Source organism: Myotis daubentonii, chromosome 15, assembly GCF_963259705.1.
Source record: "Myotis daubentonii chromosome 15, mMyoDau2.1, whole genome shotgun sequence".
NCBI classification, from domain to species: domain Eukaryota; kingdom Metazoa; phylum Chordata; class Mammalia; order Chiroptera; family Vespertilionidae; genus Myotis; species Myotis daubentonii.
Window position 1 is genome coordinate 44776444 of NC_081854.1, and position 18421 is coordinate 44794864.

At 35.4% G+C, this 18421-nt stretch overlaps 1 protein-coding gene across 10 annotated transcripts in view; it reads right to left on the reverse strand.

Annotated features, from left to right (window-relative positions):
- The window catches only part of NFAT5 (nuclear factor of activated T cells 5), a 117237-nt gene that overhangs the window by 15517 nt on the left and 83299 nt on the right, over nt 1-18421 (reverse strand). For 8 of the 10 annotated variants that reach the window (XM_059667598.1, XM_059667596.1, XM_059667601.1 and 5 more), the window contains 4 exons: nt 8831-8965; nt 8650-8702; nt 5800-5932; nt 4947-5030 (listed from right to left, as the gene is read on the reverse strand). In XM_059667598.1, coding sequence (XP_059523581.1) covers nt 4947-5030; nt 5800-5932; nt 8650-8702; nt 8831-8965 — 405 coding nt within the window. The remainder of the gene's footprint in view (nt 1-4946; nt 5031-5799; nt 5933-8649; nt 8703-8830; nt 8966-18421) is intronic. The other 2 variants (XM_059667599.1, XM_059667597.1) reach the window with 1 other exon arrangement.

Here is an 18421-nt window from a genome sequence, read left to right on the forward strand (position 1 = left end):
ATGCCCACACAAAAGATACAAGTCTTTCTATGACCATTGACAATTTCGTTTTCTGAGTCCTATTCTGGTCAGTATTCTGTTCTAGCTCTGCATGAATTCCAGCTGGAATCCTGTTGGTGCTGCCTGCAAGCGTGGAAAGTGCTTCTCTGGGCTGTCTGGTGTTACTAGGTGGGGATGAGGGATGCTTGACCTGCAAGAGGAAAAGCATTTCTTCTGGTATATGTTCTAGCCTCCTGGTACTAATGGGCTTCCTGTTCTATCTCTGCTGGTGCTGGGGAAGCATGTAGGTAGGCTGCCTTCTGCCACTGGGTAGAAGGTCAAGACTGCAGGGTGTGGGTAGCTCATGTCACTAGGACGAGGTTTGGGTCTGTTCACCTTCTGCCACCAAATAGAGCCTTCTGTCACTGGGTGGAGGGTTGGGATACACTTGGCCTGGATCTTTCTCTGCTCTTAGGTGGAGGGCTAGGAGCTGCTAGGTCTGGGTCTCTGTCTGCTGTCAGGGGAAGAACAGGGGAGACACAAGGCCTGCTGGCACCACCAATGCGGGTGGAGGGGCATGTGCTGCCTGGTAGTGGTGGGGTTGCCCCCCTGGTTCTGCCATTGCCATCACTGCAGTTAGACTGACCTCCTGGCAGACTAGGCCCACTGTTAATTGATAGGTATGCAGCATGAGGTGGGTTGACCCTCCCAAGTTCTGTATTGCTACTGCAGGTATAGGTGGAGGGGGTGGGTCAGTTGCTGTCACTAAATAGGAGTTATCCCAACAAAAGTCTTTGCTGGGCTTTCCCTTTCCTGGTCTTCTGGCCAAAGAGAGCAGGCTTTTCATGCTTATTTACTGACTTATTTTTTGCCTATGCCCATTGCCAGCTCTGAGTAGCAGACCTTTCTGGTGCCCAATCCAGATAAATGGGAGATAAAAGGAGAACCCAGGACTTGGTGTCATTCTTCAAAATATGAGGTCCCTAGCCAGTCTTTCTTCTCTCTATATTTTGAAGTCCTTTTATGATTGTTCAATTATTTCTAAGGTATTTAGTAGATTTAGGAGGGAGGAAAAGGGAAAAATAAGTACATATTTTCTTGTCCCAGAACCCACAACTGTATCTTAATGGACCTGTAAATAATATTAAATGGCTTGAGAGATGTCACGCTCTTTTCTTCCTTCTTTTTCACTAGGTATTTATTGAGCCCTTTACAAAGTTCTAGGAACTGTTCAAGGTTTTGGGGATCAGTGATGATGAATAAGATGGATAAAAGCCCTACTAGTGAAAATTACATTTTAGTGAGAGAGAAAAAAATACAAACATGTAAAATACAAACGACCTAGGGGTTGGGGGAAAACTTTTAAGCCAATTCAAAAAATGCAGAAGGTAAATAAGATAGACATATTTATCCATCCCAATAGCAATTTGAATTTATAAGGAATATTGGTATTGACACATTATGCCAAACAACTTTTAAAGTGCTCTCTTCTATTGATGTCAAATAATAACAACTTATGAAACTTAGAACAATCCTTAGTAAAAGTTTGTTATCAGCAAGCAGCATAAAATGATAAGGTCAAGTACAAATATGTATGGTTAAAATAAAGATTTAAGGGGAGTGCCCTAGCCGGTTTGGCTCAGTAGAAAGTGTGTCAGCCTGTGGACTGAAGGGTTCGATTCTGGTCAAGAACATGAACCTTGGTTGCAGACTTGATCCCTAGCCCCGGTGAGGGCATGTGTGGGAGACAATCAATGGATGTGTCTCTCACACAGATGTTTCTCTGTCTCTCCCCATCCCTTCCACTCTCTCTAAAAATCAATGGAAAAATATACTCAGGTAAGGTTTAACAATAACAACAACAAGATTTATAGAGTAGGGAATAATAGAGTGAAAAAATATGGAATTTTGAGGGCAACCTAAGTTGTAATCTCTGTCAGTTACTAGCTGTATGACCTTGAGTAAATCACAACTTCTTTAGGCCTTGGTTTATCACCTGTAAAATTCGATTAAACTAGATTATCTCTATGGCTCCTCAAAGCTCCTAAACCTTTCCCTATCCAAACAGTAGAGAAAAGTATATGCTCTCAACTATTTTTCACACTAATCCAATTAACCACTCCTTACAAAGCTGAAACTGAGGGAATGCACATCAACACTTTATCCCTGGGTCTTAAACCTCCATCACAGAGTCTTTGAGCAATTTAGCTAACATTTACACTCACATCTATATAGAGATAGAAAACTTTGTGGAAATATTCCCCCCAAAACTGTTAATAATAGTTTACACTGTATACTTTATCTTTTTTTAAAAAAAAAAAATATTTTTATTGATTTTTAACCGAGAGAAAGGGAGAGAGATAGAGAGTTAGAAACATCGATGAGAGAGAAACATCGATCAGCTGCCTCCTGCACATCTCCTACTGGGGATGTGCCCGCAACCCAGGTACATGCCCTTGGCCGGAATCGAACCCGGGACCTTTCAGTCTGCAGGCCGACGCTCTATCCACTGAGCCAAACCGGTTTCGGCATGTATACTTTATCTTATTTAATACGCATTACTTTGTGTTAAGGATATATACACAGTTGGGTAAAACGAAAAATGAATCAAATGCTTTGGCACTAGTTGTTATCCTTACTCCCCACTCTTCCAAACTCTCTCCAAGGAATTAGAAACTTACTTCAGAGCAAAAGCTTTCAATATATGACCATAACATCATATTGGGCATCAAGTTTTAAATCTTATTGTAATTAATAGTTATTTGTCAGACTGTTTCTTGGAGGATTAATGCCATAACACAAATTTAAAAGTCATTTATGTTGCTCAGTTTTCATCATTAAAGTATACTTAATTAAATCTCCGAAATGGTACCTTGGCATTAAAGCTGTGATTTCATGGAATAAAAATAAGCCATTTGTCAATGAAAATTCCTGGTTTTAAAAGCTATTGTCTTTTAAAATGATCAGTACTTCCTAATTAATGATACCTTATTTATAAAAACAAATGAAAATTTTAAACAAAGTTAGCTGAGTATTCAATTTAATTTTATATCTTCATAAAATTATTTTTATCACGATTTAAGTTGATAAAATTGTCAAAATAAGGAGGCCTGAATTTTGAAAAAGAGTAATACGTGCATATATGTTTGCATCCTTTTTTAGGCTTGTAAGATTAGGATCAATTGACTACCTTCAATTCATAATCTTGTACGATAAATTTCACATTGGATTAGGTTACTATTCTATCTGCCTGATATTCCATGAAAGGAAGCATCAAGGAATTTTTGTAGAAGAGCACAAAGTTGGCAAAGGATAGACCACAAATGCTCAAGACTTTTTTTTTTAATATATTTTTATTGATTTCAAAGAAGAAGAGAGAGGGAGAGAGAGATAGAAACATCAATGATGAGAGAGAATCATTGATCGGCTGCCTCCTACATGCCCCCTACTGGTGATCCAGCCCACAATCCAGGCATGTGCCCCTTGACTGGAATCAAACCCGGGACCCTTCAGTCTGCAGGCCAACACTCTATCCACTGAGCCAAACCAGCTAGGGCAAGACTTTCTTTAATGATTAATTAATTATGGTATTATTTATCTAATAACATGGTTTGAATTATTTCTGCTTAGAGGTGTTACTTTTATACTGAAGTTTAACCTATCTTTTTTTAATCCTAGTTAAGTGACCTTGGGCAAATTATTATTATTTTTTTAAAATATATTTTATTGATTTCTTACAGAGAAGAAGGGAGAGGGATAGAGAGTTAGAAACATCAATGAGAGAGAAACATCGATCAGCTGCCTCCTGCACACTCCCTACTGGGTATGTGTCTGCACCAAGGTACATGTCCTTGACCGGAATCGAACCTGGGACCCTTGAGTCCCCAGGCCGATGCTCTATCCACTGAGCCAAACTGGTTAGGGCTGGGCAAATTATTTAACCTCCCTGAAACCTTGTTTTCCTCATCTATGAAATGAGAATAATAAATTACCTACCTCATAGAGTTTGGAAGATTAAATGAGATAATACCAATAAAGAGTGTGGCATATTGCTCAGCACTTAATATATGTCCAATGTGCATTAGCTATGATTATATATAGCACAGATTTATAAATTTTCTTGTATTTGAATCAGATAATCTTGGCAGTTTACTCATCAGTGCAAAATTTCTCACTAATCTACTCCGGGAAAGTGTTTGTGATCAGAATTTATAATGGCAAGCTATACTCAACACATTATATACATGAAAGCTAAATTTTACTACTGACAATAGAAAACAAAGCTACCGAATTTGATAAAATTTATTAAGCATATTATTCCCTTTTAAATGTAAATATTTTTAATTTTATAATTTAATTTTATTTAACTCATGAATTTCATGGCAGAAAGATATAAATAAAAGCTAGGATTATAGGAATAAACCAATGGCCATTATGTAATTGACATCTTCATTTATAATGGCACAAAAGTATCACTAAGTATCATAGTTGTATTAGAAATCTGAGAAAAGAATCTATCACATAACATCCTGAAGATATATCTTTGTTATCTCTTGGGACTGGCAAAGGAGTAAATAAAAATATCAGAAGAAAGAGCCTAATGCAACTTTTTCAAATGTAGATAGTTCATATTTTGGTCTCTTCAGTCTCAATGTCAAGTACTAATCTTATTAGTAGAAATTTTTTTACATACATTATTGTACTTTACATATACTTTTAAGATTTTTAATATTGGGGAATGGAAAACAAAGAAAAAAACAAAAAACTCCACTCTAATATGTTAAAAAAAAAAAGTTTACATGGTGAATGAAGGGAAATATCAAGTTGGGAAACAAATCTCTGCATTCAGTAAAAAACAAATATTTATTTTACAGTATAGATGAGACCCTGCTAAGTGTTCCAAGTACATAAGAGAAAACAAAATAGTAAAGTTTGTTAGAGAAAATATATGAGAATCAACTTAGTACCTTTCATGGCCTCTTCAAAAGAGCAAGGTCTTGCTGGACTAGATATTTCCTTCTTCACATTTACATTCAAAGCACCAGCTGCTGCTATTAAGAAAAAAAAAAAAAAAAAGATTAATGCTCTAACCCCAACTGAGCTACCCAGCCAGGGAAGATCTTCTAAATTTTTAACATTTCAATTGCTCTTCCTGCTCTGGTTTCTAAAGCATCTATTTTGCCTAAATGCTTAAAATTATGTTTAAAATATTTATTCACCAGCAGTCTTTGATATTTTTTATTATACAGATTAGAAAATGTTATAGGCATGTAACTCTATTTGTGATTCTTATCACTCATCATGACAAGCGTATCTCTTCTCTCTCCCAAAAGGCAATCCTGTAAACCAGCTAGGCTAAATTATTAGCAGTTTCCCAAAGTTGTCACTTTTATTTTTCTGCACACTAGAGAAACTTAATGAATGTTAATTCTTACTAAAGAGTAAGCTGTATGGTAACTCTTCAGAGCATTCCTAGCTTTTCTTTTCTTTCTTTTTCAAAAGCATGCTCTTTTTTTAAAAAAAATTTTTTTTTTTAATTTCAGAGAGAAAGGAAGGAGAGATAGAAACATCAATGATGAGAGAGAATCATTGATTGATTGTCTCCTACACACTTCCTACTGGGGATCCAGCCCCACAAATAGGGTATGTGCCCTAACTGGGAATCCAACCATGACTCCTGGTTCATAGGTGGACACTCAACCACTGAACCACACCAGCCAGGCTACCACTTTTTCGTTTTGGTTGGCTGGTCTTCATATTCTTCCAAAGTACCAGAAATTAATCATTCATTTTAGTTCAGACTTTTTTATTTTGACATACCTGGGTCTGGAGTGTAAGTAAATGGTTGAACATCATGAGATCTTCCAGCATTGGTCACTACATATATTCCCACTGATACTGGCAAAGTTATATGTTGGTCATGATATGGGGGAACCTTTACAATAAGATGATTCTAATTGAAAGAAAATTATAAGAGTCAGAAAAGAAGCAATATTTAAATAAAAAATTTGAAATGAAAATTATAATTAAGTATATTTCCTATAAGCAATAAAGGTCAAAAGTCTGACTAGAAAAATTATTTTAAAGCTCAGGTTCATAGACATCAGGATATTAATCTTTTTTAAAAAATATATTTTATTTATTTATTTATTTTTTGACAGAGAGGAAGGGAGACGGATGTAGTTAGAAACATCGATGAGAGAGAAACATCAATTAGCTGCCTCCTGCACACTCCCTACTGGGTATGTGTCCGCAACCAAGGTACATGCCCTTGACCGGAATCCAACCTGGGACTCTTCAATCCACAGGCCGATGCTCTATCCACTGAGCCAACCCCGTTAGGGCCAGGATATTAATCTTAAAATTATTTTTAAGATAAAATCCAAATGTTTTATAATGACTAACAAGGTTCCTGCCCTGACAACTTTCTCTTATCCCCATTTTCCCCAGATCATTTATACTCTAGGCCAGTGGTCGGCAAACCGCGGCTCTCGAGCCACATGCGGCTCTTTGGCCCCTTGAGTGTGGTTCTTCCACAAAATACCACGTGCGGGTGCGCACATACAGTGCGATTGAAACTTCGTGGCCCATGCGCAGAAGTTGGTATTTTGTGGAATAGCCACACTCAAGGGGCCAAAGAGCCGCATGCCTCGCGAGCAGCAGTTTGCCGACCACTGCTCTAGGCATACTGACCTTCTCAGTCCCTTCTTTTAACACACTAAATCCACTTTTAGCTCAGAGCCTTTACAACCTGCTGTTCTCTCCCACTAGAATATTCTTCCTTCACCTCTTAAAATGGCTAGTTTCTTACCCATTTTTGGTATTATTCAAATGTTTTCTCCTCAGAGAAGCCATCTCTGACCATCCTTTTAAAAGTGGCACCCCTCTTAGTCCTGATCACATAATCTTGTTTCTTTCTAAATTAGTATTTATCACTACCTGAAATTACTGTGATTATGTGCTTTTTTTTTTTTCTCCCTCCACCCTCAAGAAGGTCCATGAGAACATAGGATGTTTTGGTCTTAATTCTATTTATCCTGTTAGCACCTTATACAAAAAACACACAAATACATTTGTTGAATAAAAGAATGAGTACATTTTGAGAAAAAACTATGCCCACCAAGCACAGTATCAGTTACCATATGTTCTGTACAACCTTAATTGAGGTGTACTTTACAAAGCGGTTCACTGCTTCCTAATCACTTAGCCAAATAGGCTTCAGTTTACCCAAATTAAGTCAAATTTACCCTCATTTAACCAAGTAGGGTTCAGTCTACCCTAACCCTGGAAATCAAAGTTATTTTTTTGTCAGAATAGTGGCAGAAACATCCTTATAAGAAAAGGAAAGTTCATAAATGCTTCACCAGCAGTTACTCAAGGTTGCCACATCTTCTTGGAAGATACTGTGAACAATATTGGACGTATTCTCTTCTTCGTTGGTACAATACAGTAATGGGAAGGAACATCAAGGGATGGTGACTATGCTTTTGTACAGAGGACAAGATATGCAGGAGGCAAATGATGACAGCTGAGGGTGAAGTGAATTTGATGACATTTTTTACTTAGACTATAGTTGGTTGACTCAGTTGAAAAGAACATGTGACAAGGCCAAGGTTAAGGCTTTGATTTCAGAGCATTTAATTTGTGTCTAAGATTTTTCTTAAAACACAAAAGAATTACAAACTTTTTCGTCTTAATATTTTTTGATAAATTGGATATAAAGTTTCAATTTTTTGCCTCTTCTAGCTCTCTGCTAGCTTTCATGTGCTCTTTTCTATTTTTATCAGCATTTGATGCTATATTTTAGGCTTTGAGTATTTTACACATTAGTATGTTCCTGCTTCTCTGTTCTCTATGATCTATACCTAAACATACTACCGTTTTTCTAGTCTTCTATCTGACTTGCATATAAATTTGTCCTCTTCTGTTGTCTCAATACCTGAGTTTGCTCCTATTTGCTCTACATACTAATTAAGTTATTTTTCTCTCCTTGTTTTCAAGCTCTTTTTTCTTATTATCTAAAAATACATAGTGAGTGCCTACAAATACACACTCTTTAATAAAGGTGTAACAAATTGTTCTTCTGAATGCAAAAAGGTAACTAACAAATATAAAAACACTTGGAACATAGATACTTAATAAAAAAATTTTCTTTGATTTAACTAATAGTAGGTTAAGATAATCCAAATCCCCAGAACAAATAAATATTAAGAAAGAAATGTTTCATTTATTATCAATGCAATTTGCTAATGTTTTTAAACTTTTTTAAAATAGAGAATTGTCACTTCTAGCATCAGTGGCATAGTTGTATTTCAGTTAAAGAAACTCAAGAAACTTTAAATGATTTCTATCAATCCCATATAAAGAAAAAAATTAATCTTTTGATTCAGGAAATTTTGGAACAAAACCGAATTTCTCAGAGAGTAAACAATCAAACTATAAAAAGTCTTAAATTAGTCCAGGGGGCGTGGCTCAGTGGTTGAGCAACGACCTCTGAACCAAGATTCCTGGCTGCAGGCTCCCCAGAGCGGAGGGGGGGGGGGGGGAGGGAGATGGAATATGAAGGAGGCAGCCAATGGATGATTCTCTCTCATTGTTAAAGCTTCTATCTCTTACCTCCATCCTCTCTGAAATCAATAAAATAAAAATTTTTAAGTCTTAAAATTATACCTGATGAAATAATTCCATGTCGATTTCAGCTTCTGACTTCCAAGAGTTTTCATCTGATTGAAACAAAAACAGTGATTTACTAAAATTTTGATTTTTTTTTTACTTTGTAGCTATAACTATAGCTTTATAACAAACTGAAACATGCAACAATCTCTATATCAGTAGTATTATGTCTACTTACCAGAAACATTTTCTTGGAAAATCACTTTAGTTCCTTTCAGAAAGTTCTTGCCAATTAAAAATACTTCTTCCTCTCCTTTCACTGAACAGCTATGCAAACTTTTCTTTAAGATTTCTGGCACTCCTGCTGGCTGAGCTGTGGGTATACATAAGCATTCCATAAAAAGAACCACCAACACATTTCTTATCTAAAATCAACCCTCAATTTTCTAGTTCTAGAAGTTGTATTTGTTAACCTCTAAATTGACTTCCTTTATCTTAAACTTTACTTTTACCCTAACAGAGAACAAAAAAAACAAACAAAAAAAAATATAGAAAAGTCCATATTAATTTTTAATGACTCTTGCAAGATTGTATAAGAATGGGTTAATGCGTAAGACAGTGGTTCCCAACCTTTATTCGTCATGCCCCACCTAAGCATCTTTAAAATCTTGATGCCCCCGCCCCTCCTTGTGACATATATATAATTCCTATTATACAAAAAGTGAACTCCTATTCACATGGAGGAAGCCTAAAGGTCATTAATTTGGTCTAAACTCGCTTCCAAAGAACATGGCATTCATGAAAGAGAAAAACAAAAGAACGAAAGGACAGTTGGAGTACTGAGGAAGAAACACTAAGAAATTGTTTAAAAAAATAATAATAATATGAAGTGATATGAAAAATAGCAAATAAAGTTTCAAAACATAATAGAGAACTGAAATGCATAAATATGTCAAAATATATATTTATATACTGTATTTTAGGCCCCTAGAACCATAACACATGCAAAAATTCATTGTTAATAACTCATTCTCAAATTGCCCCCCTTAAAAATCAAATTGCCCCCCTGTGGGGCATGTGCCCCACGCTGGGAACCACTGGTCTAAGATGAGGTTTTAATTTGTCATCATTGTTTTCTCATTACAGGAATAAAAAAGTTTTAAAACATGAACTTGGGTATGTTTTTGTCTTAATATTTTTTAAAAAACTTCAACCTAAAAATATGCTTATCCCACAGTTGTAATCTTAAAAATGTCAGCTATGTTATGCCATTATAAGACTTCTGAGGTAATGAGTGTCTCTGGGTGGTACTGGGGCTCCTTTAAGGATCCAGATCCAGGAGTCAGAGAATACAAACCAACAGAGTACCTGAACACAGACTGCATCCAATTCAGAATAATTCTACATGGAATTTCCCTGAACTGGGTGGGATACTCTGAGATTTAAAAAGAAAATGCACTTGATTTCTATTACGAAAACTAACAAACCACTACTAAAATTAACAAAGAGGTTGACAAGCACTGAAGAGCTAAATCTAACGAATAAATTATAATCAGCTTACCAACTTCCTCCTGCCAGGATTTCCTTAAGAAAATTTATTAGGTATTGCTCAGCAAATAGGTTCCAAAGTCAAATAAATCAGGGAAATAAATACTGGGCTAAGCAAAACTAAATGAACAAAAGGATTTCTTCAAGAATTTCATATTCTGATGTACACTAAATATCCAAGAAGCGGCATATAGTATAACTCCAGAAACATTCCTCCTTATTGACACCTAAGGACTAGTCTTCTACCAGAATATGTAAGGAAATATCTGTTAAGTGCTCAAAATCTGTTCCCCATAAAATTAAGCACTTTGACATAGATACACTATTTTCTAAAAAATTAAATTTATTGGGGTTACATTGGTTAATGAAATTACATTATTTGTTGTTTTAGTAAACCCTTACAACATTTATACTGCCAAAGTAAGCTTATATATGCCTTGTATAAGTCATCAACTTCTACATTAATGAGATATTCCACTATACTTTAGGAAAAGTTTAAGTTTCTTCTTCTTAGATACTTTTATTTAACTAGAGGCTCGATGCACAAAATTTGTGCAAAGGGCTTGGCCCCTGCCGCAGTGGCCGCCTTGGCTCTCGCAGCCCCTGGCTTTGTCTGGAAGGACGTCAGGTTTAATTAGCATATGACGCTTTTATTATTATAGACTAGAGGCCTGGTGCACGAAATTCGTGCGCGAGGTGTGTGTGTTTCTCAGCCTGGCCTGCACCCTCTCGCAATCCAGGACTGCTGGCTCCTAACCGCTTGCCTGCCTGCCTGATCACTCCTAACCACTCACCTGCCTGCCTAACCGCCCCAACCCGCCTCTGCCTTGGCCCCCGCTGCCATGGCTTCGTTTGGAAGGACATCTGGAAGGTCGTTTGGCTGTTCAGTCTAATTAGCATATTACGCTTTATTATTGTAGATAGTTCATTTTATCTTTACAAGAATGTAATGAGGGAAACTGTTATGAAAATATTCACTGCTCCTCTTTCCCTAGTGGAAAGGCTGTAATTCTCACTTCACTCACACCAGAATTAGCCACATAACTGTGTGAATAATGAAATGTGAATTGAAGTAATATGCCAGTTCCAAGCAAAAGTTTGAAGAGCCTCACATGGTTGGACCATTTCCTTTTTCCTCCACTATAAAATGGCAATATCCCAGATAAGGGCAGTTTCTTCAGCCTGGATCCCAGAGTGGAAGTGATTCCATAACACAGCCAATACCATAAAGTGAGGGAGGAGTAAAACTTTGTTGTTTTAAGGCACTGAGGGTTTTTTTAAAAATATTTTTTATTGATTTCAGAGAGGAAGGGAGAGGGAGATAGAAACATCAATGATGAAAGAGAATCACCTATTGGCTGCCTCCTGCACACCCCCCACTGGGAACTGAGCCCGCAACCTGGGCATGTGCTCTTGGCTGGAATCGAACCCAGGAATCTTCAGTCCTCAGGCCGATGCTCGATCCACTGAGCCAAACCAGCCAGGGCAAGGCATTGAGTTTTTTGTTTTGTTTTTTGCTTGTTTATTACTGAATTATCATTTAGTTTTTTAGTTTTTTCTTAGATTGTATCACTCACAAATACTAACAAGTAAGTATCCTATCCTTATTAAATATCCTATCCTTATTAAGTATTTAAATGGCAAATAACATCTTCAGCAAAGTCTGAGAGTTTAAAGAAATTGTGAATACACATATATACAAACACACTGTCTAGAACTATAGGGTTAATGTATGGACAGAATGGAAATAGCTATTGGTCAGAAGCTGGCAATTACATAACCTTTTTAAATTTTTATTTATTTATTTATTTATTTATTTATTTATTTATTTTTACCATTTTATTTTTTTGTTTTATTGCTTAAAGTATTACAAAGAGTATTACCTATGTCTCCTTTTTTCCCCATCCTTGACAATCCCCTGCCCTCCCCCCCACCCCCCAGTGTCTTATGTCCATTGGTTATGCTTATATGCATGCATACAAGTCCTTCGATTGATGTCTTACCCTCCCCTCCAAACCTCCCCGGCCTTCCCGCTGTAGTTTGACAGTCTGTTCAAGGCTGCTCTGCCTCTGTATCTATTTTTACATAACCTTTTTTAAAATATATTTTTTATATTTTATATGCAGCTAGTGCTACACAACCTTTTTAAATGAAAAATTTACTGAACTAATTTACAACTTTGTGGAGTAACGCTGCAACTAGATATTTGTTTTTTAAGGGACATTAAAAATATGGTAAATATTATTTTTACTAGCAAACAATAAGAGGTGAAAAATTATATAAATATATTGTATTAACAAAATGAATGGAAGTCTATAACTTTTCCCCCCATTTTTAAATACTATGTGGAAATTCCACTTCACTCATGATTATCAAATTTTTTTCCTAATTTTTCCTTTCATGTATTAAAGATCTAAGATAGCAAAACAGGTCCTTGTGAAGGTACAATGTATATTTATCTCCTATATATTTATGTTTACATTACATAAGAACTAGTCTGTTGCTGTTCAAAATAATTTAACTTTAAACTTTTGACCTTAGGGGAGAGAAAAAGAAATAGAACTTTTTGATAGTGTGGTAAAAACACTGAACTATTTTAGTAAAAGGTAACAGAGAAGACTGTGACAGTGTATACTTTGCGCTAGATAAATAAAGGCTCTTTGAAAATAAATAAATAAATAAATAAATAAACTTTTGACCTTAAAAAGTCTTTTCTATTAAAAAAAGTTTAATGGTAACCTAACAGGATAGACTTCATACTAAACAGAACTAAAGTCAGGATTATTTAAGCATTAACTGTTTTAGTTTTATCTTTAATTAATTAGTAAGCTGACTCTTGAAAGTGTTTAAAAAATAATAACACAAAAAAGTAGCCACCTTTCTGGTATTATAAAAACAGTGTTTATAGATGCTTTCAAATTGTGGTCTCAAGAAACAAAGCTGAAAAAAGTAATCTTTGAATACTGAAAAACAAAAAAGCAAATATTTCAACCTGTCAAAAGAATTAGTAAAGCTTTTTAATTATCATGTCTGTGAAGAGAAGAAAAGTTTACTCAATGTATTTTTAAGTTGTAAGACAGACAATGGAGGTAGAACTTATTAATTCAGTCAGATTTACTATAATAAACATAAAATAAAATCTAATGTACATTATTAAAGAAAGCTATGATTAATTTTGCTGTATTAAACAAATTACTACAGTCTTTGGGCAAGGGAAAAATGAAACAAACTAAATGGGACTACATCAAACTAAAAAGTTTTTGCATTGCTGGCGTGGCTCAGTTGGTTGAGCATCATTTCATGCACCTAGTGTACATGCCTGGGTTGTAGGCTCAGTCACCACTAGGGGCCGTGCAAGAGGCAGCCTATCAATGTTTCTCTTTCTCCTCTCCCTTCCTCTCTCTAAAATCAATAAAAAATATTTTTTAAAAGTTTTGCATAGCAAAGGAAATCATCAACAAAATGAAAAGACAACCTACTGAACAGAAGAAGATATTTGCCAATGACATGTCTGATAAGGGGTTAATATCCAAAGTTTATAAAGAATTCATACAACAACAACAAAAAAACATAATCCAATTATAAAAAAGTATGCAGAGGACTTGAACAGACACTTCTCCAAAGAGGACATACAGATGATCAATACACATATGAAAAGATGTTCAATATCACTAATCATCAGAGAAATGTAAATTAAAACAACAATGACATATCACCTCACACCTGTCAGAATGCCTATCATTAATAAGTCAACAAACAACACAAATGTTGGCGAGGATGTGGCGAAAAGGGTACCCTTGTGTACTGTAGGTGAGGATATTGGGAGGAGCACTTTGTGAAGTGTATGATTGTCTGACCATTATGCTGTATACTTGAAAATAATGCAAAATAATACTGAATATAAAATGTAACAAAAAAATTACTACCGGCAGGTAACTACCAAAAAAGTATAAAGATTCATATTCTTTTTTTTTTTTTTTTAAATATATTTTATTGATTCTTTACAGAGAGGAAGGGAGAGAGATAGAGAGTTAGAAACATCGATGAGAGAGAAACATCGATCAGCTGCCTCCTGCACATCTCCCACTGGGGATATGCCCGCAACCCAGGCACATGCCCCTAACCGGAATCGAACCTGGGACCTTTCAGTCCGCAGGCCGACGCTCCATCCACTGAGCCAAACCGGCTTCGGCAAGATTCATATTCTTAATTTGAAAAAAGTATAACTAAATAATACAAAGACTGTATCAAAACAAAAAAAGCCATATATATATCGTTATTGTCTGGAGAAATGTAAATATGTTAAGAATGTAAAGGGGGATGATTCTTCCATCCCCTTAAAAAAAACAAAAATAGACAATGAATCCAATGGCCACTGTTAAACCAACAAGCAGAAGTAAGAGGTCACAAGGTACAACATGAATTCTGGCATTAGGCCTTTCTCCCATTGAGTATATCTAGATGGAGTATCAAGAATCTGTTTCCTCTCCTCCCTTCCATGTCTACCACCTTTTGGCCCCTCTTCCTTTTCCACCTCCCTCTCATCTTCCTGTTTCCTTCTACCTCCCATTCCAATTGTAACCCTTCTTACTAACCTATTTCCTTTTCACCTCTCATTCTACTCCAACTGCTCAAACTGGCCAAAATTATTATATTTATGGAAATAAATACAAATCAGAACCTTTAATAGAACAGACATTCTTATTTTTAATTTTAAAAAGATTTTGGGGTCCTTTGCTTCATATGTATTATTTATATGTTTACTTTTCCTTGCCCCTCATATACTCCATCTCAAAGCCTAAGTTCAAACCTTAGGCTCTCTGAAGTAGTCAGGGTAAAATTCAAATTCTTTAGCTCAACACACAAGTCTCTTTATGAAAGAGAATCTGCCTAGCTCTACTAGCCTCAAATCTTACCACTTCTTCATAGATATCTTTTTGTTTCAATCACATCAAACTATTTTTAATTCCTGTAAAAGAAGCATACTCTTTCATTGAATATATTTATATACTGCTCCTTCTACCCAGAATGAACTTCATCTAAAATCCCTTTCTGCTGGGTATACCTCTATTTGTCCTTGAAGATATAGGACACATTTTACCATCACTAAGCAGTATGGATTAGATGTTCTTCTTTTCTACATTTCCACTGTACCTTATTCATGCCTTTATATCATTTTATAATATAATAGGGAGTTTGCTTGTCTGTTTTCACCCTAGCCTGCTAGTTCTGTAAGCTCCTTAAGCTATTATGTCTTTACTTCTAGAGTTGGGCACATTATAACTATCCACTAAGATAACTATGAAGCTTTCTCAAAACCATACAGAGATCTACTTTTGGAGATTAAGTGGCATGTGTTTTTGTTTTTTTTTTTCAATGAAGTAAGAGGGACTTTAACAGATAGCCAGGATTGAGAAGCACTGCATTTATACTGAATGACAGTGAGGCACTATTTTGTTAGAACACTGTACTGTTTCTATGAACTAAATTGCAGCCTTAATAAGCACAACAAATAAAAAAACACACCTCACTGGAACAATTTTACTGCCTGCCAAAAGTTGTTGTCTGAGCCCGCAAATATGAAAAAATTTAGTAATATATCAGTTTTAAAAAACAGGTCAAATAAAATGGCTGATGAACAGAGACAAAATGACCAAATTTAAACTGATCAAAGAACTTAGTTCATTTCAGTATTTTCAGAAAAACGATAAGACAGTAACAGTATAGAAAAATGAATAAAAGAATTATGATTAAAAAAAACACCTGTTTTCTCCAAGTCATAAGATGGATTTCAGAGAACTGTTAAACAAGAAACTGTCTACCATATGGTCCAGCAATTTTACTCCAAGGTATATAGCCAAGAGAATGAAAAACACAGGTCCACACAAAAATTTGTACACATGTGCTCATAGCAGCATTACAACACCCAAAAAGTGGGGGGAAAACAAATGTCCATCAATAACTTAAGGAATAAACAAAATGTGGTATATTCAAACAATGGAATATCATTCCACTGTAAAGAAAGAATGAAGAACTGATATATGATTCAATATTGATGGACCTTGAAAATATTATGCTAAGTGAAAGAAGCCAGACAAAAAGGCCACATATTACATGATTTCATTTATTTTTATTTAAACATTGTTCTTTTTAAAAAATATATATATTTTATTGATTTTTTACAGAGAGGAAGGGAGAGGGAGAGAGAATTAGGAACATTGACGAGAGAGAAACATCAATCAGCTGCCTCCTGCACACTCCCCAACAGGGCTGTGTCCGCAACCAAGGTACATGCCCTTGATCGGAATCGAACCTGGGACCCTTCAGTCCACTGGCCGACGCTCTATCCACTGAGCCAAACCAGTTAGGGCTAAAAATTTTTAAATATTTCATTTTGTTGCTAGTTAAACAATAAAGCGAGATTGTCTGACCAACCTATACACCTTTGGTAATATATTTAATGAAAACTTCTAATGATCAAATAAAATTACATTTTGAACACAGAATGATGACATTCATTAAATAGGATGATAGATCTTTAAAAAAAAAATCAAATCATTAACCCATTAGGAGGAATGTACAGATAAGAGGATTAGACTCTTGCCTAAATGATTAGATCTAAGTGATTTTCATAGAAATTACCATTAGAAATATTTTAAGCTAGTTATACAATGTTTGGAGAAAAAAATCAGTGTGCATGAAATTCTATGAAAATAGCAACATTAGTAAGGAATATGAAAGCTAAAGAGCTTTCATGTAAATTTATTTGCAAATTATTATTCTAACATGTCCTCTTCCAAAACAGATATGGGAAGTACACTGCAAAAGGTACTCCTTTCTTTAAAAGAAAGTACTGCCTATGTTTATCTAATCCAGTTTCTCTAAGCTGATGGCATGTGCCCAACAGTCAACTAAAGGGATAAAAATTAATATTCTATACTTCATAATAAATGGTATCTACACAATGTAATAGAAGGGATAATATAGGTATTCAAGTAAAATCCCCCAATACAAATTTTGATCTATTTTCTAAAGTTATTAAAAAATCTAAATTACAGCCCAGCCAGTGTGGCTCAGTGGTTGAGCATCAATCTACGAACCAAGAGGTCCCATTTCGAGTCCTGGTTCGATTCCTGGTCAGGGCACATGCCCAGGTTGCAGGCTCAATCCCCAGTGTGAGGCATGCAGGAGGCAGCCAATCAATGATTCTCTCTTATCATTGATGTTTCTCTCTCTCTCCCCCGCTCCCTCTCCCTTCCTCTCTGAAATCAATAAAAATATATTTAAAAAAAAATCTAAATTACAAAACATAAATCTCCTAGGTAGAGGAAGCAGGTCTCTAACCTAATTTCATACTGTAACCATAGTCCTAACCATGCAGAGGCTATGGCTACAATAAAATGAATTGTTCAAACTTGATTTTTCAGCACTGCAATTTAAGTGATCATGGTGGCAATATAACATAGTGGCTAAAAGCACAAGCTTAGAATCCTGGTCTTACTATTTACTAGCTGAGGAAGTAATTTAATCTCTTTAAGCCTCAGTTTTATCACCTGTAAAATGGAATCCATATATACTGTAATGGTGAGGGTTAAATAATATAATGCCTATAAAGTGGTTAAGAAAATCCCTCGCACACAGAGTTCAAAACATGGTAACTTTTATTATTAGCTATATATGCCTTCCCTTGTATGCTGCTTCTTAGGGCTTTCATTTTTCACTTCAGACATAACCTCCCAGGAAGATACTTTTTTGACAATGTGGACATATATTATTATTAATGGTGATAATTAACAAATGATAATAATAATTACAGATAAAAAACTTTAGAAAATCATGTTTTCTATTTCTTTCATATTTTTTACCACCTTTAGCTGGATGTACCATAGCTATACTTTAACAAATGAATGAATAAAAAAATGAAGAAATAAATGAACAAAGTAATGAAAGAAGGAACAAACAATTAAATAAAGTTGGCAACTATCTCCCAGTTCCTGCTAAAGCATATGGTCTGAATTATCTAGCATCTCCTGGGTCTGGCCTTCAGAGAGTAGCTATGGTCAGACTCAAAGTATTGGAACTCCATCCCAATAATATTCAAGTTGGGACGTCTTGTGAATTACAGTAAATTCAAAATTGAAGTACCCCTATTAGAAAAGCTTTAGAACTCAATAAACCATCTACAGATTATTTACTCTGTCCCTATTTGAATGTGGTAGAATGAACATGGAACCTATGATCTTTAAGAGTAGCCTAGTTATAACTGAACATTACACAGAAA